The sequence below is a fragment of the Salvelinus alpinus genome, chromosome 1 (assembly GCF_045679555.1).
Source record: "Salvelinus alpinus chromosome 1, SLU_Salpinus.1, whole genome shotgun sequence".
Lineage (NCBI taxonomy): Eukaryota > Metazoa > Chordata > Actinopteri > Salmoniformes > Salmonidae > Salvelinus > Salvelinus alpinus.
In genome coordinates this window covers 81,985,138-82,012,411 of record NC_092086.1, presented here as the reverse complement: position 1 = coordinate 82,012,411, position 27,274 = coordinate 81,985,138, and the positions used below count along the sequence as shown (strand labels likewise).

Sequence of the window (27,274 nt, the reverse complement as noted above, 5' to 3'; positions counted from 1 at the left end):
ATACAAATACTAATCAGTGGGAATAGGGGCCAGGTGTGCGTGATGAAAGTCCCGGAGGGATCCGTGACAGTACCCCCCTGTACCAACACCCTGACGTGCTGAAGTTGCAGAGGCGTCGGACGGACCAGTAGCACTGGCGTCGGAGGGACCGGTTGTAGCGGCGTCGGACGGACCCGTTGTGGCTGCTGAAGTGCCGTCGTCGGACGGACCCGTTGTGGCAACGTCGACAAGACCATGGAAACCAAATGGCACATATATACAAATACTAATCAGTGGGAATAGTGGACAGGTGTGCGTGATGAAAGTTCCGGAGGGATCCGTGACAAAATGCCTCAAGAGCTTAGTTCAACTGTCCTACCCCATCAGAACCAAAAATATAAACTTGTTAACTCTAATGTTTGTAAACAAAGTACATATAAATAAACACTATATGGCCTCAAAACATGGTTACAACTATAATGTTTATATCATGGATGGTCAGTCCTTGCATCCATAGCTCTGTCTATGAATTTTAGAGTGGTTACATTTCTCCAGCCTCATCCCTCAGCTTTTTACCGAAGCAGGACAGGGAGAACGTTTTGTTATTGTTTCTATTGCTGATTTCCGCTTTAAACTTTCCCAAATGTGATGAGGGTACATCCATTGTTTTAGATTCTGAAACTAGTTCAAAGCAAAAAGAGGTCAGATCATCCTGAAACAGTACATTTGGGACTCAAGTGAATGTTCTGATTAGTCTGCTATAAAATGCCAAAATATTCTAACGATAATCAACTGCAGTAAATTAATTGTTCTTGATATGCACTGCTTATTGTAAGGCATTTACTTCATGTCTATGAAGATCATGTTTAGTAAAAGTAGGCATCACAAAGAATAGACCACTGGTTCTGCCCTAATATCTGGTTTCTGCTTTTAAATCAGAATTTATATTTCAAATGTATGCTGCACTACGGGCCTGTGAGTGACCTTCCACATTCTAATTGAAATGCAAAATCTTGAGCGTCGGGACCATGTTTGACCTGCGGAAGATGTATAGATGGAAACTGGCGTCAAATACACTCAGAGTAATTGCTGTGTGGCAGCCAGGAGGCGACCAAATCAATCATATTTTCATCCAATTAGCTAGCCGGTCATCGCAGAGGAGGTGCCAGACTTTTTTTGCACAAATGAAAAGCTTGGGGGGGAGACAACCTGGGAGGACCCTGAGGGGTGTCCGTTTGTCTGTAGAGTTGCCAGGTATTATAAAACAGAGTGCATTGCACAACACTTTGAAGCAGAGTGCTTTTTGTGGTCTGCGGCTCTTACGTAAGGCCCATCCAGGTGCTAGGTGTTTTTAGGTTGTTTAAATAGACAAACCTTGTTTATGCCAACCTTGATGTGGATTACATCATCTCTTTTCTCATCTGCAAACACCAGTGCCTTTAATAGACCTACTGACAGATACAGTCATCACCCAAACTCACCTTTCACTGTGGAAAATAGTTTACTTACCTATGAATTCAGAGCCCTTACCAACTCTCTGTTTAAGCTGCCGTATGTCTATGACAGTTCCCAGTTCTGCTCTGAATGATAGTAGGTTCCTGGGTATGTTCAACAACCATAACAGTCTGTAATGATCTTTTCCTGTTTATTAAACAAATTTAAGTGCTGGGTGACGATTACTATGGCAATAACTTTCCTGTTTATTAAACAAATTGAAGTGCTGGGTGACGATTACTATGACAATAACTGTGAGGGATAATTGCTAAACAATTGTCCATCTAGGGTCATGTTTGAGGCATGCAGCGAACCTGGCGCTCAATTTAACAGCATGTGCAACTGATGTCTTTAACGCTCCCCTGCTTCTTCATTAAGCTCAAGAGGCCAAAATATACTTAGAAGTGGAAAAAAGAGGCCAACAAAAGGTCTGACACAGAGTAAATGAAAGACAAGGCAACAAATATAGTGGTATATGCTTCATCAGAATGATCACCAGAAATCAGTTGTGCCACTAGAGGTTCTGGGAAGAGGCCCTCAAGACTAAAGCAAAGTTCAGAGACATCACTAGTGTCATGAGAGGCCCAGAGTCAGAGAGCCCCAGGGATCTGAAAAAGAGAAGACAGCTCCCTTTGGGCAGATGGACACTGTTCTCTAGGAGCTACGACACAGCAGACAAAATCCTCTGACCCCAGACTTGTTCCTCGGCAGAACAAGATCATTCATGGCAGTACATATAAGCAGAGGACGCTTTCATTGATTTGGAAGTAATGACTTGTGAATCCTTGCGGATCCCTTTTCTCTGTCTCTCTGTTGCCCTTGTTTAGCCTAGCCGGGCATTCTAAATTGAGTAGCATCGATTGCAAGTGTGAAAGGCAGTTAATTGTGCCTTTGGCTACAATAAAAACAGGCATTGAGGAGACATGCTCACTCCTACCGCCTATGTCCTGGGCAAGTCAAGGCAAGGATTCAGCCTGAACTGCTGGGCCTTTTTTAAAGAAGGATATAAAAAAAACTCATGCTGTGGGTCAAGATATGACATAGCCTAGCATGACCATTAGTGCTTCGTTGCTTTGATGTATCAATCCCATTAAGCAATGCATCCCGTTAAGCAATGCACCTTAATTGGAAAAGCGTGTAGCGTAGATGAACCCTGGTTGTAAATCTTCGGTACTGATGACCTCCCTCTGCTGAGGTAATGTGTCTTATCTCACCATTTTAATTTGTGATTTGTTGAGATGAAATGTTTTGGTCGTTCTTATCCATCAATTCTCACTGGGCTCAAGTGTCAACAACTCATCTGGACTTCTATAGCGGCCCAGTCTGTAAGTTATAAGTAAAACTTGAGGGTCATTTAGGGGTCTAAATCAGTTCAATGACTCGATTAGCAAAAATCCCAAATTACAGCCAAATAAGTCTATTGGGAGTTGCAGGTGGTGTAGTAAATATGCTACCGCATTGACAGTAAATCTAGCTAGCAGAACACTGGTACATTTACGTAACACCACCTTAACTGCTAGACACAAATAGCAATGTCAGACTCAAACAAGGAAAGGTTGTCGTTGTCTTTTATCCTGTATCTCATCTCTAGGTTTATGACAAACGAGGGAGGCTGAGAGGTGACCTCTTTCTCTCTGAATCAGAGGCCTGCTCTGTGTCTACTTTAAAACCTCTATCTGATTATGGTGTGTGTGTGTGTGTGTGTGTGTGTGTGTGTGTGTGTGTGTGTGTGTGTGTGTGTGTGTGTGTGTGTGTGTGTGTGTGTGTGTGTGTGTGTGTGTGTGTGTGTGTGTGTGTGTGTGTGTGTGTGTGTCTTGGAAGCAGCAGCTGTCAATGTTGCTGAAGAACAATCACGCTCTTAATTCAATGCCCAAAAGCTCTTAGCTGAATTTTGTCTTGACACAAAAGTCGAACAGGAAAATGTCATGAAAGGCTCTCTTGTGCATAAATCCATTTGTTTTCATGTAAACCAACACTTTTTGATGTGAGAGCTGAAAAATTTATGGAATTGATCATTTGGAACGGCGCATATCTCATCAGTCTTTTGTGTGTCTGTGTCAAAATGAGATGGACAAATTGTAGGCCGGGTTACATTTTGTATCATTAACCCTGAACAAGTGCAAGATTACACTAACATTGTAATTACATTGTAGTTATTAAGATGTGAATGGACAGCAATGCTCGATCCGGTAAAACTCTGCGACACTGTCGTAGTCCATTAGGACTGAGGCACTTTCGGGTGAGGGCACAGATGACCCCCTCTCTTCCTGTTGTGTTATGAATGAGAAGTTGTGGTGAGATGAGTGTGTCCCCTGCCCCTCTGATGTCCAATCCGGTCGCACAACAGTGCTCATTAACGCAGCTGTCAGCTGCAGCGCTTCCGACACCACACACTGTTCCTCCAGCAGTGTGCGGAAGCAGACTCTGTGTGTGTGTGTGTGTGTGTGTGTGTGTGTGTGTGTGTGTGTGTGTGTGTGTGTGTGTGTGTGTGTGTGTGTGTGTGTGTGTGTGTGTGTGTGTGTGTGTGTGTGTGTGTGTGTGTGTGTGTGCGTGTCTTGGAGGAATCCGGATGTGCGCGTGGTTGTTTACAGCTGTGGGAGACGTGCCAGTTTAATGAGGTTTAGGAGAGCTCCCCTCTCTCAATTATCAGCGCTCCCAGTAGAGGTACCGGGGACAGTGGGAAACGAGAGGATGGAGGGAATGGGGGTAGGAAGGAGTGAAGGAGGAAGGAGGCTTAGTCATGGTTCTCCTCCATCCCTCCCTCCCTCTATTGTTACCCACCCTCAAGATGGCCTCTACAGCCGTTCCCAACAGAACTAGCTCTCAAAACACTCAAAGAGTGAAGTCAGGCAGTAAGCAATGTCTATCTTTAGCCACCACAGCATATGTGTTGAATTATGCATTGCATACTGTATATTGCATAGGCTCCTCCTGTGGTTATTTTTCATCATAATGACGTGGTGGAATTGTGAGCGAGGACCAATGAGCCTGCTGACACGTATGCATCCATTATGCTCCTCTCTCTCTCACTCCCTAGTTAACAGCCATCATTAAGGAGTGTGAGGAAAGCTTGACACTTTGAAGCTGGACAAACAGAGCAGCTTTTCTACCTGCCTTGTCAGATGATGAAGCGATGAGGAGAAATGAAGGCCACGAACGCATGCCTTAGGTGAAGGCTTCACACACGAGCCGACTGGGATTGCGACACCGAGCTGCTTTCAGTATTAGAATTGTTATCGGATTATTAATCAGCTGCTCTGATCACACACACGTACGCACACACACACAAAATACTATTTAAAATATCTCAATTACTTTCACGTACATTCAAAGTAATTATTCAGATATATTTTAATTGAAAAGACATGTAGTTGGATATTTTAATGTATTTGGAAATACACTTGGAAAGTATTTGACAATACTCAAATACACTGACTCAAAAACACTTCCATGCATTTGACCAGGTATTTAAAAATAGTATTTGAAATAAATATTTGAATAATACTCTCAAATACAATTTGGTAGACTGTTTGGATTTTACAAACCATTCAAATAAAAGTACTTGTTTTGGGGTGTATTTGAAAATACTCAAATACACAGAAAAAAGTATTTTAAATACCAGATACTCAAATACACATGTATTTGAACCCATGTCCGACACACACACCACACACACTTTCAAGGAAATGTACTGCTGTATGGGGAGAGAGGTGGCCACTCGCTAGCGATAACTGAGTGAGGTCTGTGTTCTATTCACATTGCATATGACAGTACTGCTTCCAGCATATTCTGGCAATTACAGAGTATGGTACAAATGTGTTAGAACTACAGAATTCAAATGAAGACCAGGTCAATGGTCCTTCTGTGTTTTTAGATGGTTCGGATAATGATCATTTGTCATATTTGATGGATGTAGGAGTACATTATCTTTGTGCATAGTCCCTCAGACATCCAAACAGACAATAATCACAGGCATCCTGGTCGCAAAGTCAAAGCATTCCTGTTACTTAAATCGTGACTCTTTTCTTTTTTTCATACCCTACTATTTTGGGTTCAATTCAAAAGTGAGTTGTCATTAAATGTGACAGCACCATCCCTGTGTCGTGATTCCCTTATCCTCCAGAAGTATCATTACACGTCAGCCATGACAATTTGAGAGGAGGGCTGTGTCTCACCCACACACTGAGCCAGCTGACACTGGGCGGAGCGTACCATGTCACAACCCCCCCCCAAGACACACACACACAAATGTGTGCCTCTGATACCTCAGGCAGGGATGGGAATGTGACAAAACATTATTCACACTGTCGTCATTGCACACATACACACAAGTCCAGATCTGCACAATCTGTGTTCATCTCCACCTTTTCAAATACACATATACCCACACTGTAAGCCTCTCCTACCCATCAATACAGCACCGCTGCAAAACACACACACACACACACACACACACACACACACACACACACACACACACACACACACACACACACACACACACACACACACACACACACACACACACACACACACACACACACACACACACACACACAGGGACCTCCACACAGGAAGAGCAGCAAAGGAGACCTCCACCTCTCTCCCAGGTATATTATTAGATCTTCAACCCAGAGACAAAATAATCACACGTTCAGCTGAAACACAACGGAAGGACCTGATCCTCGCAGCACAGAGTGTGAGAATGGGTCTCACTTTGTGCCGAATTACAACATTGCTCTCCTTCAAAAATACTTTCATTAGCGCTGCAGGAATGATCCCATGGAAAACAAATAATCAATCAAACTATGATCGCTTTAGAGAGGGAACCAGGAACCACTGCAAATATCCACGAATGGAAATTGTTATTGTGTAATAAATACATAATATGTAGGTGTTTCCTTCTTCTTAGATAGACTTAGGCCTATCCATGGGGTCAATTACATTTGTCAACTCTCAATACATGAACACTACTGTAGGTATGGATCTGTTCTGGTAGTATGGGCCCTGGCAGCATCCAGAGCTGAGCGCAAAGTCACAGACAATAAGCTCTTTGTGCAGAGCAGATCTAGCAGACTGATACTGCTACAACCCTCTTCCCAAAGACTGGGAATTGGTGACATCGACACAACAAGTTTAGGTCTTTGAAATGGAGCAGGGATGAACATCAAAATACTGTTTGTTGTATGATAAGCCCTGTAGGCTATATGGGACATGACGAAACCCAACATAACACATTGGGTTCAGTATTGATTTACTAGCTCTCAGTAGAGTAAACACATACAGTGCATTCGGAAAGTATTCAGACCCCTTGACTTTTCCCACATGTTGTTACGTTAGAGCCTTAATCTAAAATTGATTAAATTGTTTTCATCAATTTACACACAATACCTCATAATGACAAACGCCAAACCAGGTTTTTGAAATGTTTGCAAATTTATAAAAAACAGAAAACAGAAATATCACATTTACACAAGTATTCAGACCCTTTACTCAGTACTTTGTTGAAGCACCTTTGGCAGTGATTACAGCCTTAAGTCTTCTTAGGTATGACGCTACAAGCTTGGCACACATGTATTTGGGGAGTTTCTCCCATTCTTCTTTGCAGATCCTCTCAGGCTCTGCCAGGTTGGATTGGGAGCCTCGATGCACAGCTATTTTCAGGTCTCTCCTGAGATGTTCGATCGGGATCAAGTCCGGGCTCTGGCTGAGCCACTAAAGGACATTCAGAGACTTGTCCCGAAGCCACTCCTGCATTGTCTTGGCTGTGTGCTTAGGGTCGTTGTCCTGTTGGAAGGTGAACCTTCACCCCAGTCTGAGGTCCTAAGTGCTCTGGAGCAGGTTTTCATCAAGGTTCTCTCTGTACTTTGCTCCGTTCATCTTTCCCTCGATCCTGACTAGTCTCCCAGTCCCTGCCGCTGAAAAATATCCTTACAGCATGATGTGGCCACCACCATGCTTCCCCGTAGGGATGGTGCCAGGTTTCCTTCAGACATGATGCTTGGCATTCAGGCCAAAGTGTTCAATTTTGGTTTCATCAGACCAGAGAATCTCCAAACGGTCTGTCATGTGCCTTTATTGAGGAGCGGCTTCCGTCTGGCCACTCTACCATAAAGGCCTGATTGTGGAGTGCTGAAGAAATGGTTGTCCTTCTGGAAGGTTCTCCCATCTCCACAGAGGAACTCTGGAGCTCTGTCAGAGTGACCATCGGGTTCTTGGTTACCTCCCTGACCAAGGCCCTTCTCCCCCGATTGCTCAGTTTGGCCGGGTGGCCAGCTCTAGGAAGAGTGCCTCGACACAATCCTGTCTCGGAGCTCTACAGACAATTCCTTCAACCTCATGGCTTGGTTTTTGCTCTGACATACACTGTCAACTGTGGGACCTTATATAGACAGATGTGTGCCTTTCCAAATCCTGCCCAATCAATTGAATTTACCACAGATGGACTCCAATCAAGTTGTAGAAACATCTCAAGGATGATCAATGGAAACAGAATGCACCGGAGCTCAATTTCGAGTCTCATGGCAAAGGGTCTGAACACTTATGTAAATAAGGTATTTCTGTTTTTTATTTTTAATACATTTGCAAACAATTCTAAAAACCTGTTTTCGCTTTGTCATTATGGGGTATTGTGTGTAGACTGATGAGGATGATTTTTTTTTTTTTATCAATTTTAGAATAAGGCTGTAACATAACAATATGTGGAAAAAGGGAAGGGGTCTGAATATTTTCCGAATGCACTGTAGCAAACATAGTAAATTGTAAGCTCACATTTTCAAGGTCAAGAATGAATTATTTCCAAGCACTTGGGCGCCTGGGTGCCTTAAATGGCTCTATTTTAGACTGGCTGTGTTTGCTTATTGTTGGGTCGTTTATTGGTGGTGGTGATCTCACAATTACACGTGACGTGTCAAATTGCAATCATCCTCGACACGCTTCAGAAATTCACCATTGTCTTCTAGGTCTCTTCCGTGGTTACATGTGCTATTTATGGATGTGAGTGTGACGTAATATATCTGAAAATGCTCAACCCTTCCCAAACACGTTTTGCTTTGAATTGAATTTACTAGGGAGCCTGCGCCGACGAACGCAAGTGCGCTTCATTTCAGTTGTACTCCGGTTCTGCTCTGTTTCCATTCGTTCATGATCCTCCATCCCATTTATCCGATGTCCGTTAATGTGAATTCCCCCTCTCTTTTGCGTCCCACGACGTCATTTCATTCGTAGGAAGAAACGATTGCATTCCTCATAGTTACGATGGCAGGCTATTCCCATAAGAGGTGCTTTCCAATTCATACAGCTTTGTCGATGTAGGCTATTTTACATGACAACAATACGGGCACACTTTGTTCAGTATGTCCTGATTTTCCTCTTTGTTCCCCATTTCAGTGTATTTGCAACCATCCTGAAATGTATTTGAAGTTTGTCTTCCCTTTGTTACAGAATTGTTTGCAACATACCCAATGACGTCGGCGGCAACATGATAGATGAGGATGTCAAGACATTGAGAGTGGCTTCATAGGATACCCGGCAAAACTGACGGGAGAGCAATTCTGTAGCAACTAATTCCGAATTGCTCACTGCACCTAGAAGGCTAATACTTTTTTATATAATTATATAATTTATATTAACTGTGTTTGCGCAACAGTCATGCCAATTCGTGTAAAATATATTTAGCTGGCAAAATTAGCTTTCACTTTTGATGACTCCAAATTCCTATTCTATTCCTATTCTCGTCTGAAATTGTCTTGCAAAGACAAACATAAACCATTAGTTTAAGCTGCATACAAAACAATTTATAACATCAAATCGGTAGCGTACTTACTATTTGCACAGGTGCTGAAGACACATATCGAGGCATTCCCCTTCAACTTCGTCCTCCGAGGTGAGGTCAGACAAAGGGCGCATTGGGACAGGGTCATTCTCCTGGAGTGGTGGTCTCATCTCTCGGAGGAAGAGCTCCAAGAACCTTCGGAAGGTTTTCTCCTCAGTTGCAGAGCCGGCCATCACTTCTCATTCCTGGACAGACAAGAGACCGCACTTGCCGGGCAAGAAGACTACTTCAAATCGCTTGCTGGACAGCTCCCGACTCGCGCCGGTTGGGAACGCGCGCGCGTGAACAAGGTTTTCGCTCAATCACAGTAGAGGGTGGGTGGATGATGACAAGAGAGGGGAGGGAATTTTGAGAAAGCGGGAGAAGCATCAGGTTTGTGTCAGGTTCGGGAACGCGTACGCACAATGCCCCCTCACATGCGATACGTGCGTTTTGAACGCCGATGGAGGAATAAATAAACCCACTGCTTTGAAAGAAGCACTAAAATGAGGCAAATTGCCTTCACTGAGGAGGAACTGTAACAACTAGCGTATTTTTTTAAATGTGCATAGGACATGTAATGACTTATCCAAAAATATATAAAAAAATATGTCGCGGCAGGGTAGCCTAGTGGTTAGAACGTTGGTCTAGTAACCGAAAGGTTGAACGTTCGACATCCCCGAGCTGACAAGGTACAAATCTGTCGTTCTACCCCTGAACAGGCCCCTGTTATCTCATTGAAAATAAGAATTTGTTCTTAACTGACTTGCCTAGGTAAATAAAGGTAAAATCAGAAGCGTCCGTGATCGGGAGTCCCGTAGGCGCATAATTGGCCCAGCGTCTCGGGAGTCCCGTAGGCGCATAATTGGCCCAGCGTCGTCCGGGTTTGACCGGGGTAGGACGTCTTTGTGAATACGAATTTGTTCTTAACTGACTTGCCTAGCAATTTCTGAATGTAATCCGTTACATTTGCTAGTTACCTGCCCAAAATAGTCATTAGTAACATTACCGAGTTTGGTTAATCCAAAAGTTATCAGATTACTGACAAAAAGGATCCATCAAACACATTTGGTATGTTCAGCTGGAACAACATTTAGGCCTTTTTTCAATGCTGAATTGAATGTCATTGAGAAAACAGATGTAATCTTTCGCAAACATTCTTACCGAATTGTAATGTAATCCAAAAAAGTATCTAGTTTTTTAAACTGTAATCGGATTATAATATTTCTGCTGGTAATTTAACTGATGTTTTTTTTTAAATCAGATTACATGTAACCTGTAACTCTCCAACCCTGGTTAACATATTATACTATTACAAAAAAGATATACTGAACAAAAATATAAACACAACATGCAACAATTTCAAAGACTTATAGTTCACATAAAGGCCGTAATCTACGGAGTTCACATGACTGGGCAGGGGCGCAGGCCCACCCACCGGGGAGCAAGGCTCACCCAATCAGAATGAGTTTTTTCCCACAAAAGGGCTTTATTACAAACAGAAATACTCCTCAGTTTCATCAACTGTCCGTGTGGCTGGTCTCAGACGATCCCGTAGGTGAAGAAGCCGGATGTGGAGGTCCTGGGCAGGTGTGGTTACACGTGGTCTGTGGTTGTGAGGCCGTTTGGACGTACTGTCAAATTCTCTAAAAAGACAATGGATGCAGATTATAGTAGAGAAATTAACATAGAATTATCTGGCAACAGCTCTGGTGGACATTCCTGCAGTAAGCATGCCAACTGCACGCTCCCTCAAAACTTGAGACACCTGTGGCATTGTGTTGTGTGACAAAACTGCACATTTTAGTGTGCCCTTTTATTGCCCCCAGCACAAGGTACACCTGTGTATTGATCATGCTGTTTAATCAGCTTCTTGATATGCCACACCTGTCAGGTGGATGGATTATCTTGGCAAAAGAGAAATGCTCACTAACAGGGTTTTAAACAAATTTGTGCAAAACATTTGAGCGAAATAAGCTTTATGTGCGTATGGAAAATGTCTTGGATCTTTTATTTCAGCTCATGAAACATGGGACCAAAACTTTACATGTTGCGTTCATATTTTTGTTTAGTATATATGGATAGGGCCTTTATCCATGATTAAACAGCACTCTTAGCGTTCATCAGGAGCTTGGCATCAATGGTGAGATTCTATGGCTTAAATGTGTATATAGGACATCAAGCACCCATGCTAAAAATATCCACTGTAGTGGATTTCACTCAGAATGAGAATTAACCATTTCAATACCTGCAGAGCTGTTCAGTTAAGCTACATGCGCAATAATCAGTGGTTTTAAAGACATATCTGGGTACATTAAGCAGAGTAAGGTTCAATGCATTTAGCAGTGCTTGTTCTGATTTTGTACCTACTACCTACTTTGGCTTGTTGCAAATGATCAAATGTAACATTGACCCAAGGAATCAATACCCCCATAGGTTAAGTTTACTTGGAGGTCATGAGAGGTTTTCATGAAGTAATGTCAAACTTCTTAGGCTACTTACTGGGTTCAGAAAATTATTCATTGATTTGCTCTAGTCATGTGTGTGTGAGTGTGTGGACAGTGTGCGTGTGTGCACAATGTGTGCAGGGCCGGGTCCAGGCATAAGCGATCTTGCACAGGGGCCCCAAAAGGCTAGAGCTGGCTCTGAGTGTGTCTTGGAAGCAGCTGCTGTCAATGTTTCTGAAGAACAATCACGCTCTAATTAATTGCCAAACAGCTCTTGGACGAATTTTGGCTTGACATAAATGACGAACGAGACAATTTAATGTGTGTGTGTGTGTGTGTGTGTGTGTGTGCGCGCGCACAAGAACAGCATACCATCCAACTTAGAGTTCTGTATTTCACCTTACTTCCAATGTCATCATGGATGCAGTATTTGACATATAACTGAGCTGAACATCGTTCATGCTGAGGGTTTGTCCACGTGAAATGAGGTCCAAATCAAATCAAAGTGTATTGGTCACGTACACAGATTTGAAGATGTTATCGCAAGTGCAGCAAAATGTTTAAGTATTTAGCTCCAACAATGCAGCAATATCTAGCAATACAATAACAATACACACATAATCCAAAAGTAAAAAAAATAACAAGAAATTAAGACATTTAAAAAATAATCATATTTAACCTTTATTTAACTAGGCAAGTCAGTTCAGAACAAATTCTTATTTACAATGATGGCCTACACCGGCCAAACCCGGACGACATTGGGCCAATTGTGCACTGCCCTGTGGGACTCCCAATCACGGCCGGTTGTGATACAGCCTGGATATCAGAAAAAGCAATGTCAATGTGAGCAAAGGTGTTCGTATTTCACCTGCCTTCCCACTGCTGCAGAGGCCAGCTCTAAAGTGTATAATTTCATTACAGAGATGCATCACCAGGCCTCTCTCAAAACCACTTGACTGGCGCTGGATGTAATATCTGTGGCGGAGCAGGAGAGATGCACTCAGGCATCTCAATATAATCTGGTCGCGGAGAACCGCCCGAAAATGACAGTCCAAATCACTTGATGGTGTGGGTGCACAGAGCAAGGATTATTTTTTGGGTGTCCGAGTTGATCTAGAGTCTGCCAATCCATTGTGAAAAGGAGGTCTATCAGAAGACCATTAAAGGCCCAGTGCATTTCTATCAGACCTCAGGATAAGACCCAGATGCAGACAGGTCAAAGTAACAAAAGTTTATTACAAAAACAGGGGGCAGGCAAACAACAGGTCAAGGGCAGGGAGAGGGCAGTAATCCAGAGCAGAGTCCGAAAGGTACAGAACGGCAGGCGGGCTCAGGGTCAGGACAGGCAGAATGGTCAAAACCGGAAAAACTAGAAAACAGGGACTAGAGAGCAAACAGAAGTACAGGGAAAATGCTGGTAGGCTTGACGAGACAAGACGAACTGGCAACAGACAAACAAAAAACACGGGTATAAGTACACAGGGGATAATGGGGCAGATGGGCAACACCTGGAGGGGCGTGGAGACAAGCACAAAGACACGTGAAATCAGGGTGTGACAATTGAGGTTGGAATACTACTACAAAATTGTGAAAATTATAATGCCCTTTAAGTGTAAGAGCTGTTTGAAAAGATCGCCTGAAATTTCAGCCTGTTTTGGTGGTATGACATCACCAGGCAGTAAATGAGTTAATAGTTAGGGTCGTTTTCAATAAAACATCACAATAAGGTGCAGAGCATTCAATTTGCCTGCTGGGGGGGGGGCGACGCTGGGCCAATTGTGCGCCGCCCTATGGGATTCCAAACATGGATGGTTGTGATACAGCCTGGAATCGAACCAGGGTCTGTAGTGACGCCTCTTGCACTGAGATGCAGTGCCTTTGAACGCTGCACCATTCGGGAGCCGTCCTTTTCATCTAAGGCAGGAATAAGCTTCGATTGGCCACTCCAAACCTCTGTAGTCACCTGATTGGTAAGAACAACCTAAACATGAAGGAAATGAAAGCTCTTCTAAAGGAAATTGGCTTCCGCAGAAACAGTATGTTAAATTAGTTGGGTTTAAATTGGGAGAGGTATATGATTGGCTGAATTGCAAAATGTGCTGTAAAACTTGGCCCTAACCATTTCTGTTAAATAACTGATGTACAGTTTAAGGAGAGGTACGATTTTTATTGTTATTTGTAGCATTTAGTCAGTGCATCGCAACAGTCCTTCTCACCTAAGGCAGGAATAAGCTTTGATTGGCTGCTCCAAACCTTTGAAGTCACCTGATTGGTAAGAACAACCTAAAAACGAAGGAAATGAAAGTTCATCAAAAGGAAACTGGCTTCCGCAGAAACATGACAAAAACAAGACAACAGGCAAAATGTATTGTGTTAATCATTTCACCCTGAGACAAAAAGTAAAGGTTAAAAGTCCTCTTCAGTCTCATTGATGCAGTGGTATGTTCTGAGAAAAGAAGAGTTTGGTGATGAATAAAACACATCCCTCCTTAACAAAACATTAGTGGCACCCTCTTTTTTCCACTTCAATTGCTGTCCCTAACAGCTGTGAGGCTGGGGGACCCAAAATTATTGTGTAGTGTTTATAATTTCCTGCCTATGTGTTGATGCTCCATCCATCAGCAATACAGCCGGTATGCTGTATTGTCATTTCAGACAGAGACGACATTGGAGATGGCATTTAGACTAGGTTATTATGTGGACTTGGGAACCGAGTAACACAATAATAGGTTTTGTGGACTTAGGTATTGGTAGACATACAGTAGGAATGTACTCAGCAAACATAGAGACAGGTCCTGTGGGCTTGCATCAGGATGAGTCATACTCTCCCTCTCTACAGCAGAGCAGCAGAAAAGAACTCCAGCTCTCCACAATCAGAGGATCATTACTGGTATGACTTCAACCTTTTCTTGTCCAGGGACCCCCTCCCAGGCAAACCGGCGATCCAGGGACCCCCATCCTACCTTAGCCCACCAAAAAAAAATCACATGCCTTGTCTTATCATCAGGTGAGTGATAAATGGCAAGGAGAAGTAATGACCATTTTTTTTATGAAAAGATTTGGTAGACAGTATTTCATTATTTTGACCTCCCCACATTATAATTGGAAAAGGAAAACTAAACATCGCTGACCCCCTGCAGTACCTCCATGGACCCCTAGGGGCCCCCGCTCAAATTGGAACAGGTTGTTCTGTCCACCGGCTTTGTTGTTTCTCCTGTGTGTCCTCCAAGGGGTCCCTGAGTGCCGCCAACCAACAAATTACTAGAACAAAGTGAATTTGCTCCAGGGCTCATAAGATAACTCTTTTGCTGATTAAAAACTGTGCAGCGCCATCCTGGCATGGAGCGGCCATTCCATTTAGATCCCAATCTACCTGGCCGCTTAAATCAGCATTGCACCAATAAGAGCCTTTTTATCTCTTGGAATGAGAGTGCTTAGTCTAGATGCGCGATTGGATTGGGACCAGAGATGGGAGGTTGTAAATACTGAGTAGAGACAGAGAGACACAACGCAAGTCTGGTGAGCATAGTTTTGGTTGGGCTTGGAAGGATGGCTCAGTTATGGCTCTATACATTATAGTAGTTTGCAATAGGGAGTAGGTAGATAGGCTCTATAAATGATGGGAGGATGTGGTTATAACTGGACTCTTCTTGGTTGTTATTGCTCCTTTAAATGTGTTTTATCAGGCCTAGAAAATAGTTATCACCAGATAAAAGGAAGACGGGTTAAGAATACAGACGATGGAGAAGACATTAGTGAAAGTCTGGTGAGGCAGCAAGGTGGACAATGTCAGGTCATACTGCGACATTGCGATTGGTGGCCATCTGGATGAGCTGCTGGGCGAGGCTGTTCCGGAGGCGGGTCCTCTGGGAGAGGTCATCAAAGCAATGGTGGAACAGGAAGGCAATGCTGTCAATCACCACCAGCTGGACCTGGATTTGACCAATACAGGGGACCAAGTTAATATACAAAAGCCACAAGCAAAGTATTTTATTGATGCTGTCTTTGCTGTTCCAGTTTTTACTATTCTATTTTGCTCCAGCCAATCCAGAAATTTAGCCATCATTTTCTATGCGCATTTCAGTTAAGGAATTCCATTTCGACTCGTTACTTGAAATTGACTGGAATTGAAATGGAACTGAGCCCAACCCAAAATGGAGGTTGTAGAAATAACCCCTTTGGATTTTATTGGTTGGATATTTTGGGATCAGTGACAGTATTGGTAGGGATTAGTACCTCAGGGTGCTGAGCCAGGAAGTCAGCCAGGAGATACATCTCCGCCAACAGCTCCACGTAGTCATGGTAACGGACGAGGACGAGGGTGGAAAAGATTGTTTCCACAGTCAGCTCCTTCAAGGCCTCCTGCTGCTCTGGAGAAGGAAAAAATTAACACAAATAAATCAGAGACAGTGAAGTAAAACATTTCTCCAATTAAGCTTGAATCTAAGACGGAACCCTTTCTTCTCTAAACCGTCTCTATTGTTGAACATTTTGTCATGGCTCACACATAGTGTAGCGATTAAAAGGTGTGACGAAACGACCAAGCAGTGATTGAATGCATGCAACAGTACTGTTGATCCCCTTATGTCAGCATTTACCAAATAGCAGAACAATACTACAGTTTTTCATCAGTAAACCATTCTCTTCATAGCCTAGTATGTATGACAATGTAGTGACATTGCGCCAAATACGTTCAATATTTGAAAGTCTTTCTTAAAACTACATTGTTGGTTAAGGGCTTGTAAGTAAGCATTTCACTGTAATGAGAATTCGGCGCATGTGACAAATCAAATTTTATTTGAATCATAAGCACTAAATAGATGCTTAAGAAATCAGTTAAGTCATCCTACATGATAGATGATATAAATGTTTAGTCTCATTGTTTTTGTTCTGTCCTGTACTTAGTTACGTGCATCCTCTGCTAGCAGCCCATAGTGGTCCACAGCTGCCTGGGCTAGGTCCACAGCCCTCTGGACCAAGAAGCTGCCCTCTGTGTCTATGTACAGAGCCTTGCCTCCCAGCCCCCCAAAACACATAGGGATGTGCACATCTACTGCCAAATGGATACTTAGGGACACAGAAGGAGGGGTTTAGGTGTGAATGTATGGTACAGTTATTTTACTGTGTTATTATTACATTATATGGAACAGGTGAGTAACTCTTCCACACAGAGGTACCAGAGCTGGGTCTTTCCCACTCCAGGCGTCTCGCAGACCTCAGTGGTCTTCCCCACCGGCAGGCCCCCTCCCAGGGCTGTGTCCAGCGCTGAGCAGAAGGTGAAGACGGTGCCCAGCTCCTGCTCTGTCTCCAGAAGCTCCTGTGCCGCCAGCCTGCCTGCTGCTGCTCTCTCCTGGCCAGACTCAGACCTCACAGGCTGCAGCACCTCTACTGCCTCCTCCTGGGAGCCTCTACAAATACAAACACAGGGATGGAGCTGAAGAGGAAAAGATAGACAATCATGAAGGGGAGAGATACAAATGTTAATGCTCTGTAAGACACATTGGGGAATAAAGTTGGCACCACATACTGACAAAAACACTATATTTGGGATATTTAGGTGTAATGCGTTTCACCCAGTTCATGTCCTGTAACTGTATTATAATCTAGATTATATGAGTACATGGAGATTATAAGAGTACATGGCCATTAACGACAAATCGTTCTTCAAGGTGTTCAAAGGTTCATATATGACCTGCAGGGTCAAATAATAATCACAGAGGTTAAATAGGGTGCAACAGGTCAGCACCTCAGGAGTAAATGTTAGTTGGGTTTTCATAGCTGAGCATCAGAGGTCGAGACAGCAACTAGCTAGACAGCTGTTTTATGAGTCGAAAATCTCTGTTTATTATTTTTGAGAATTAAATTGAACAATATATGAACACAATTTCTTCTTCTGAAAACAAAAAAAGCTATCAGAACTCTGAATATATGTACTTTTTACAAGGTCTTTATATAATGTATTGTCTGGATTCCCCAGAAGAAAAAATAGCTGTTTTTAGCTAGCCAGCTAACTGACATTCAGCACATCTTATTTACCTGCAGCGACCCACCTGGTGGCATCTTTAGTTGGAGCTGAATGGAGCAGGATAACTGCTTTGACAGTGCCCTGCCCGGTGCGATTAGGCATCATGAAGAATGGAGGTTTACCTGCTCAGTTGCACTGGTACACTATAGAGAAGAAACTGCAGAAGATGGAGAAGCTGCTCAAGAAAGGTAAAGCAAAACAATATCATCATCATGCATTACTTGTGTTGAGTAAGCATTTGTCATCCCTACCTACTAGTACCTACCCAGTGAATTTGGCAGTTATGAATAAATGGTTTCCTAATGAAGTTTATCATCCATCAATTTTTCTGATGCCGTGCTATAGGTGTGGATGTGGACTGTGTCAATCACTTGGGATAGACACCTCTGTTCTGTGTCTCTCTCCTGGGCCGGGCAGGTGTTACTGAGCTGCTACTGCAATATGGAGCTGACACCAACCAGTTAGAATGACAAGTCATTCACACACTGCACATGAATACTCTCTCATGTCTCCTCTCTTTTAGACGTAAAGTAAATACTTCAAAGTTGTGTAATATAAATTATAATATGCTAATAAGCGTTTTAGTACAGCATGTTTTAGTACAGCATGTTTTAGTACAGCACGTTTTAGTACAGCACGTTTTAGTACAGCACGTTTTAGTACAGCACATTTTATGTGTTTTGAATGGCACCATACTCTGAGTGATCTATTTTTCTGTGTAGTCGCTGTGAAAACAGGAGCACACTGCCGTGTTCTCCTGTAAGACCTGGCCTGCTGGACGCAGGGGGGGGGGACCTGAGGCTCTATGACCACAAAGGCAGGAGCCCCCGAGACTGGGCCGAGGCTGGGTCTCAGGAGCACATCGCCAGGGTTAGCGCTCAAAGAGTCAGGGTACATTTAGCATGGAGAAATGATCAGATACATGCTGTATGCACTACTAAACTCTCTCTCTGTCATTCAGATGCTTGAGTTCCTGAAGGACTGTGTGTCCCACATGTACAGCCTGTCTCAGACCCCCCAGCCCAGGGAGCTGCACCAGACCCTCTCCTCCACCCTGTTGCACTCCCCCTCTCTACTGGAGCTCCTTAAGTCCGGGTGAGCAGCCAGGGGGGGTCCTACATTGATACTCCCCATTTTTTAGGGTTTGTTTTCTGAAGTCTGTCAGTTAACTTTTCCCCATTTCTCCCATGTTCCAGTGGTTCGGACCTGCACCTCAACCGAAAGATGACCAAGCCTGTGATACAGTTCGGAAAAGAACATAACGGTTCAAACATGGATTCACTCTGGCTCAAGATCAAACTTTTGCCTAAATCAGTGATGTTGATTTAAGACCAAAAAAAATGCATTATGTGCCCACATGTCATATTAGGATTTGTCTCTATATCATCTCATATATCATCGACTCATATGTTGGATAGTGTTGGAGTTTATTTGGATAAACGCGTCTGCTAAATGACATATAGTGTGGTAATATTTTGGAATGGCAGTATTGTGTATCTGGATGAGACTCAGTGACCAGGTGTTTTCTTGCTGGGCCCAGTTGTCTATAGATAAGCCGGGGCATGCATTGGGTCTTCTGGCCTCCCTGCCTGTGATTGGGGACAGAGAGTTAGGGCAGGGTGACAACAAACCCCTCCTCTCCTTCACCTGTGGCTCCTTCATTACCATGACCAAGTAAGACCACTGGGGCCTGGAACCACATCTTATATAACTCCTATGGGATCGCATCAATTAAGAAGCTACAGTCTTTGATTTGGTCCACTAAGCTGGATGTTACATCTGTCAGTTACAGCTGGAAGGGATGCATGGTCACTTTAAAGAAGTCACTAAATTGATCACTAACATTTTGAAGCTGAGCCATTTGCTCGTGTTCTGCTTTTCAGTGCAGTCATATCTGACTAAAATCATAACATGGTATCAGAAGTGCTTCAACCTCGTTAAATATATGACAGGAGCGATTATTTCACAGAAAATAATAATGTTCCTTGAGTTTTATCAGAGTTTAGTGTCCCGAAAAGTAGCAAACAGCCAACTACTCTCTCATATCTCTTCATTAAGCAGAGCAGCCCAAGCGGAGCCGTTGCTATGGAGACTCACAGACTCAGAGCCGCTATGAGCAAAGCGCACGCAGAGCGAGCTGCACGAAGGGAGCGAGTGACAGACATCAAGGAGCAGCTAATGGATTTACTAACGGAGGAAGTTATTTCTGATTTCGGGTTTTGGGCAGGGCCTTAAATTTGGCAAAAGCAAATGGGCCTGGGTAGGATAGTGTCTGAACGTCATGGGCATGGGTAGGGCTCAAACCCTTGTATCCATCACTCAAACCCTTGTAATTGTTTTTTCTTATCTTGCACCTACTCAAAAAGTTACATTAATATTCTTATTATGTTAATGAATGTATCCAGAGTATTTTCAGATTTCATTATTGACAAATGCTGTGAAAAGTACAGTAAATGTAAAATGCACATAAAATCAAGAGTTGAATGTTTAGATTCAGTCTTGTGTCAGGTGAACTGTTGTGTCTTCACCTTTGGTCTGATAATTTCCCATTAATCTCCAAAGTGTTCTCTTTCAATTGCTAATCTAGAAGAAAAAAAAGAAACGCACACCTATTTAGGCGAGGTGCTGGCTAGCGGAGTAGAAAACTTGAAAATAAAGGAGAGCCGCACACTAGGAGCTCAGATGCAAAAATGTAATATCCAATGTTTCGATAGCCAAGCTGTCTTCATCAGGGTATAATCACAAACACTGCGGGATGACTCGTTTATATAGTGTCAAAAGACACACAGGTGTCTGTAATCATGGCCAAGAGTGGCCTAATATCATTGGTTAATTCTCAAATATTAAAATGGCATACAAAAAACAAATGTATAGCATACGATCATAGATTCATTTTAGACTACACAAGCTTACAAACAATTACAATGGCAAAGTCACAATAATCACAAGAATGGCTTCAGATCAAAGTCTACGTTGAGACCAAAGGGAGCAAGGGTCTTTAAGTTAAAGATCCAGGCAGCCTCTCGTTTTAACAATAAATTATCAAGGTCACCCCCTCTCCTAGGGAGCGTGACATGTTCGATGCCAATATAACACAGAGACGAAATCGAGTGGCCTGCCTCCAAAAAGTGGGCCGCAACTGGGTAAATCAAGTTTTTGCACCTAATAGTGCTACGATGCTCTGAGATACGTACCTTTAATTTGCGCTTTGTTTAGGCTCTATATCCCTCGTTATAAGATAAATAACTGCCTTAGTGGAGCACGTAATAACACCTTTGATTGGGATCGATTTCCCTGTTTGTGGGTGTTCGAAGGATCTGCATTTATAAGTGCCATTGCATTGAGCACAGCCATTACACTTGTAATTTCCATCCAGTAGGGGCGCAAATAGACGTTGTTGAGGAATATCTTGGGGTGGTAAATCAGAGTGTACCAATTGGTCTCTGAGATTTCTGCCCCGCGAGAATACGACCAAGGGAAGGTCCGAAAACACATTACCGAGACTATCATCGGATTTTAGAATGTGCCAATGTTTGTGAACGATTCCCTTGTTCAGAGCGCTTTGAATAGCTGGTAGTTAGAATACAAGAATGCGTCTTTTTGCGAGACTGCCCTTGAAAAAGGTCATGTCTCGTTTTGTTTTGAATTTTCTCAATGGCAATATTAATCTGATCATTTTTGTACCCCCTCTCCTTGAACTTTCTTTGCGTCTCAGCCATATTTCTGTCAAAATCTTGATTGTTTTTTGCAAATTCTTTTGATTCGACAGAATTGGCTGTAGGGCAAACTATTTTTCAAGGGAAGTGGGTGATAACTGTCAGCCCTCAACAAACTGTTACGATCAGTAGGGTTCCTGTAAATATCAGTGTATAGAACATTATTTTCACACAAGATCAGAAGATCAAGAAAACTGATCTGACGTGTATCAGATTGCATAGTCAAATGTTCAGAAAAGGAGTTAAGAAAAGCATGGAATGCCTGGAGCTGTTTTGCATCACCCCTCCATAGAACAAAAATATCATCAATATACTGTTTCCAAATAATTATGTTAGGCAAGAAAACATTTTTGAGAGGATTGAAAATAGACTGTTTCTCCATGTAACCCACATACAAATTAGCATAGTTAGGAGCCATGGGGGATCCCATAGCAGTACCCTTCGTCTGAATAAAGAAGTAATTTAGAAACATGAAATAGTTATGTGTGAGTACTATTTCAGCCAATGTTATAATGCATGCACTGGAAGGTAGTTCATTAGGGTCACGTTGCAGAAGAAAATGTTCCATAGCTTCAATACCGCCCTCGTGTGGAATATTTGTGTATAACGACTCATCATCAAAAGTAACTAACACGGTATTCTCAGGGAGAGGATCAAGAGATTCAATGATAGAGATCATACTGCTGGTGTCCTTTACAAAGGAGGGGAGCTGTTCTGCGAGTGGTCTAATAAAAAGTCAACAAAAGTAGATAGAGGGGCCGTTACTGCATCAATGCCCGCTACAATAGGGCGCCCTGGAGGTTTTGTAACATTCTTGTGTAATTTCGGCAAAGTATAGAAAGTGGCAATTTTAGGGTGTTGAATAGCCAAAAAGTCGTGGTCTTTTTTGGTTATCTGACCAGAACTTAAATACCCATCTGTAATATTCATATGTGTAAACATACTGAATTATAATTGGATGCATTTTACCGCCATATCATACTGTGCTATGATTGGTTAAGACCACCCAAATGGTTAGGTGATGGTCAGTTTGATCCTGGTTGGCGATACGTGAACATGCCAGTTATAGCTAGCTAATAAAGAGCTACGTTAAGAAATATCCTGTAGTACTGCATTTTATTATTTTGTACAAAGCGTGCAAAACAAGACACCATCTAGGACAGTAAAGATAGTATTCTGAAATTGGGAAGTAGAGTCACTTCTGAGCTTCTTGTAAAAGGTGTTGTCAAGCAGCTGTCTATGACACTCATTTACATAAACTGTCCTATCCTTGAGTACAACCGACCCACCCTTATCAGCAGGACGAATAAGGACTGAGGTATCGGATTGTAAATCAAGCAAAGCTTGTTTTTCATCCTTAGGTAAATTATGGAAAGATTTGGACTCCTGTTTGTTCTTAGGGAGATGAGCAACATCTTTTTCAACAAGTCTGCAATATGTCTCGATAGAGTGATTGCGATTGGTTGGAGGTATAAAATAACTATTGCTTCTAAAAGGAGTCGGAGTGTGTGCAGGTGAGCAACGTACTGGTTCAATAGAAATGTCAGGATTAGGGGAGCTAAAGTATTCCCTTAAACGGATGTTTCTAAAAAACTTAAACATGTCTACCTTAACATCAAAATCGTTGCAGTGGGTTGTAGGCACAAAATATAACCTTTTATTAAGCAAAGAGACATGGGCAGGGCTCAATATCTTGCTTGATAAATTAAAGACACTCAGTCCCGTGGGTTCTGGGAACCGTGTGAACGGTCTCCTCTGCCTCTGATAGTCGTTTCTTCTTACCCCGTCGGGTGCGGCATCTCGTCGATGCGCGTGCCTGCGGCCACCTCCGCCCTTCCGTCCGTCCAGTCTCTCGTTGAATAAAAAACTACCAATGGAAGCCAATGAGGCGCTGGTTGTAGAGCGTTGGTCAGACGGGGGTGGATCGAAGTAAGCGGTATCCCTCCTGCGTCTGCCATGGAGAGGAGGAGCAGGACCTCCCTTGTCAGGGTTTCTCCAGAAGTAGACTTTATCCTTTATCCATGCTTTTCTGAAGGAAGCGCAGCATGTGTACACTGAGCAGAGGGGAGGAAAAACTCTAGTAGAGAGCACAGGGGGGAAAATGGCAGCTGTATATATAACTCAGGTAACAGAGTTCTTTGACTTCTAAAACATGGCAAATCTTTGGTAGTGAATTGCATACAAGTTTAACTTCATCACCTAATGTGTGCTGCACAACAGAGACTCGCCAATAGAATGCTATGGACTGAACAGTTCCCACTTTCTCTTGTGTGCTCTTTACAATGAACATGTGACTGACTCAACTGTTCTAGGGGACTACGGTAAGCTTCATAATGTAAAATAATGTGACAAGTGAAATAAAGAATGCAATCTGCTTTATCTCCTAACATATTGCAAAAGTTGACTGCAAGTATTAACTTAAAGTAGCTACAAATATTAAAATGTATTGAAAAACTTCAAATAAATAGTTTTGAAGGTATTTATGGTATTGAGAAGTCATCCTGTGGCTTTTTCCAAATACCCCAGTATACAGTATATGAGGCATACTGCCCAAGCCTGATGGTCTACACAAAATACTACTATTCCCAGAGTACATTTCACCTCCCAGGGTGCAATCAAGCCCCCAGTGTTCGGTCTGGAGCATAAAGTCACGAGCTCTGCTGGTCGGCTACTGCGTAGCAACCTAGTGGTGCCTAAAGCCCTGGTCTGCCCTAAACCTACGTTAAAAAATTTTTTTTGTATGATCAAGTTCAATCCCTACCGTGAATTATTTTAAAGTTCGCTACAAATCGAGATATTTTATTAAATTGTGATCCATTCTTATTACAAATTTGTCATCACACAGGACCACATGTTGACACAGACCAATCAAAGGTCGGCAAGCTACAACGAGGCTCCCGGTTCTCTCAGGCAGGATGAAAACAGCTACATCAACCATGAGTGATTTTATGGTGCCATTTAGCAATATGGTGGCTTTGAATTCAAATACTTCCGGGTTCATACGCCATTGGGAGTTTTCCATAGGTATCGTGGATGACATCAGCGATATCCCTATCTACTGGTTATAATGTCTATGGGTGCAATGCTCCGCCCAGGGCTGCTGGCTGGCTGGCTGGCTAGCAAGCCCACACGAAGTAGAATGCTGTTGGCATTCTCTCGCTATCTTCTCGCTTCTCAAAAGTGTATTGCGCTATGTCAGCTGACTCTCCATTCTATGCGCAAGTAGGCTGGCCAGATTACTACTGCTCCCTGGAGAAGAGTCAGACAAAATCCAGACAGACTCCATCCTCTCAATCAGTATACGGTGTGAGACACATTTGACAGAAGTACCGAAAGTAACAAAGAATCTAATACTGAAACGTTTTTCATGCTCTAGTATCGAAAAAGTACAGAAGTTTCGGTATATCTTTCTGCAATTTTTGTTATTTCTGTATAACAAAAAATCAACAACGAAGTTGGCGCTTTTACAATGGAGGTGAACGGGAAAGAATGTTTGTTTTCCCCAATTTGTGGGCGTGGTCGAAGGGAATTTATTTTTTATAACATGAATATCGACATGGAAATAATGCATGCTCTAGAATGCCCGTCAAGCCCATCAGAAATTAGTATTCAACAATGCCATGGTACAATTAAGTGACAATGCCCGAGAAGCCAGTGTTTGGAGGATATATTGGCACAGGTGTTGTTCGGCACGAGACAAAGTTGAAGGCTGGAAAACATGCCAATATACAGCTGAAGTCGGAAGTTTACATACACTTAGGTTGGAGTCATTAAAACTCGTTTTTAAACCACTCCACAAATGTCTTGTTAACAAACTATAGTTTTGGCAAGTCGGTTAGGACATCTACTTCGTGCATGACAAGTAAGTTTTCCAACAATTGTTTACAGACAGATTATTTCACTTATAATTCACTGTATCACAATTCCAGTAGGTCAGAAGTTTAAATACACTAAGTTGATTGTGCCTTTAAACAGCTTGGAAAATTCCATAAAAATGTCATGGCTTGAGAAGCTTCTGATAGGCTAATTGACATCATTTGAGTCAATTGGAGGTGTACCTGTGGATGTATTTCAAGGCCTACCTTCAAACTCAGTGCCTCTTTGCTTGACATCATGGGAAAATCAAAAGACATCAGCCAAGACCTCAGAAAAACAATTGTAGACCTCCACAAGTCTGGTTCATCCTTGGGAGCAATTTCCAAACGCCTGAAGGTACCACGTTCATCTGTACAAACAATAGTACGCAAGTATAAACACCATGGGACCACGCAGCTGTCATACCGCTCAGGAAGGAGACGCGTTCTGTCTCCTACAAATTAACGTACTTTGGTGCGAAAAGTGCAAATCAATCCCAGAACAGCAGCAAAGGACCTTGTGAAGATGCTGGATGAAACAGGTACAAAAGTATCTATATCCACAGTAAAACAAGTCCTATATCGACATAACCTGAAAGGCCGCTCAGCAAGGAAGAAGCCACTGCTCCAAAACCGCCATAAAAAAAGCCAGACTACGGTTTGCAACTGCACATGAGGACAAAGATCGTACTTTTTGGAGAAATGTCCTCTGGTCTGATGAAACAAAAATATAACTGTTTGGCCATAATGACCATCAATATGTTTGGAGGAAAAAAGGGAACGCTTGCAAGCCGAAGAACACCATCCCAACCGTGAAGCACGGGGGTGGCAGCATCATGTTGTGGGGGTGCTTTGCTGCAGGAGGGTCTCGTGCACTTCACAAAATAGATGGCATCATGAGGCAGGAAAATTATGTGGATATATTGAAGCAACATCTCAAGACATCAGTCAGGAAGTTAAAGCTTGGTCGCAAATGGGTCTTCCAAATGGACAATGACCCCAAGCATACTTCAAAAGTTGTGGCAAAATGGCTTAAGGACAACAAAGTCAAGGTATTGGAGTGGCCATCATAAAGCCCTGTCCTCAATCTTATAGAAAAGCTGTGGGCAGAACTAAAAAAGCGTGTGCGAGCAAGGAGGCCTACAAAGCTGACTCAGTTACACCAGCTCTGTCAGGAGGAATGGGCCAAAATTCACCCAACTTATTGTGGGAAGCTTGTGGAAGGCTACCCAAAATGTTTGACCCAAGTTAAACAATTTTAAAGACAATGCTATCAAATTCTAATTGAGTGTATGTACACTTCTGACCCACTGGGAATGTGATAAAAGAAATAAAAGCTGAAATAACTAATTCTCTCTACTATTATTCTGACATTTCACATTCTGATTGCCCACCTCAACAACAGCCCCTTCACATTACACCCCATGCAGTTTGGCTTCAGAGCGAAACACTCCACAGAAACGGCCATCTACTTTCTTCTGGAAAATGTGAAGTTCAAGATGGACAAAGGGGGCGTTGTTGTCTTTTACTCCTCAGTAAAAGGCACATGACAGCCAGCATTTAGTTAGCCAAAGGGCACCTAAAGACTATGAGAAACAGAATTACCTGGTCTGATGAAATCAAAATTGACCTCTTTGGCCTGAATACCAAGCGTCACATCTGGAGGAAACCTGGCACCATACCTACGGTGAAGCATGGTACAAATACCTAGGTGTCTGGTTAGACTGTAAACTCTCCTTCCAGACTCACATTAAGCATCTCCATTCCAAAATTAAATCTAGAATCGGTGTCCTATTTCGCAACAAAGCCTCCTTCACTCATGCTGCCAAACATACCCTCGTAAAACGGACTATCCTACTGAACCATGACTTCGACGATGTCATTTACAAAATAGCCCCCAACACTCTACTCAGCAAACTGGATGTGGTTTATCACAGTGCCATCTG

General features: G+C 42.8%; 2 protein-coding genes across 6 annotated transcripts in view; both read right to left on the bottom strand.

Annotated features, from left to right (window-relative positions):
• Positions 1-9,596, bottom strand: part of LOC139531667 (protein phosphatase 1E-like) — a 67,081-nt gene extending 57,485 nt beyond the window's left edge. The window contains exon 1 of the mRNA XM_071328332.1: positions 9,299-9,596. Within this exon, the coding sequence (XP_071184433.1) occupies positions 9,299-9,480 (182 nt within the window). The 5' untranslated portion in view covers positions 9,481-9,596. The remainder of the gene's footprint in view (positions 1-9,298) is intronic.
• A 2,802-nt stretch (positions 9,597-12,398) lies between these two features.
• Positions 12,399-21,913, bottom strand: LOC139531632 (DNA repair protein RAD51 homolog 3-like). 5 transcript variants are annotated; one of them, XM_071328274.1, is made up of 5 exons: positions 17,770-21,913; positions 16,870-17,167; positions 15,970-16,103; positions 13,950-15,665; positions 12,399-13,714 (listed from the first exon to the last, which is right to left on the bottom strand). In XM_071328274.1, exons 1-2 carry the CDS (start codon positions 17,791-17,793, stop codon positions 16,871-16,873), a joined length of 321 nt encoding a protein of 106 aa, XP_071184375.1. In that variant the 5' UTR covers positions 17,794-21,913; the 3' UTR covers positions 12,399-13,714; positions 13,950-15,665; positions 15,970-16,103; position 16,870. The 5 variants fall into 5 exon arrangements, with proteins under 5 accessions (XP_071184375.1, XP_071184384.1, XP_071184365.1 ...); XM_071328283.1 differs by having other exon boundaries at positions 12,399-14,016; positions 15,534-15,665; XM_071328264.1 differs by having other exon boundaries at positions 12,399-15,665.
• Positions 21,914-27,274: the final 5,361 nt, after the last annotated feature.

Excerpts from the sequence above, each read along its gene's own strand:
- LOC139531632 (XM_071328264.1), bottom strand. The coding sequence starts at position 17,793 with ATGCCACCAGGTGGGTCGCTGCAG. Across the intron at positions 17,168-17,769 it reads CACCAGGTGGGTCGCTGCAG|CTCCATCCCTGTGTTTGTAT; the intron begins GTAAATAAGATG and ends TTTCCTCTTCAG.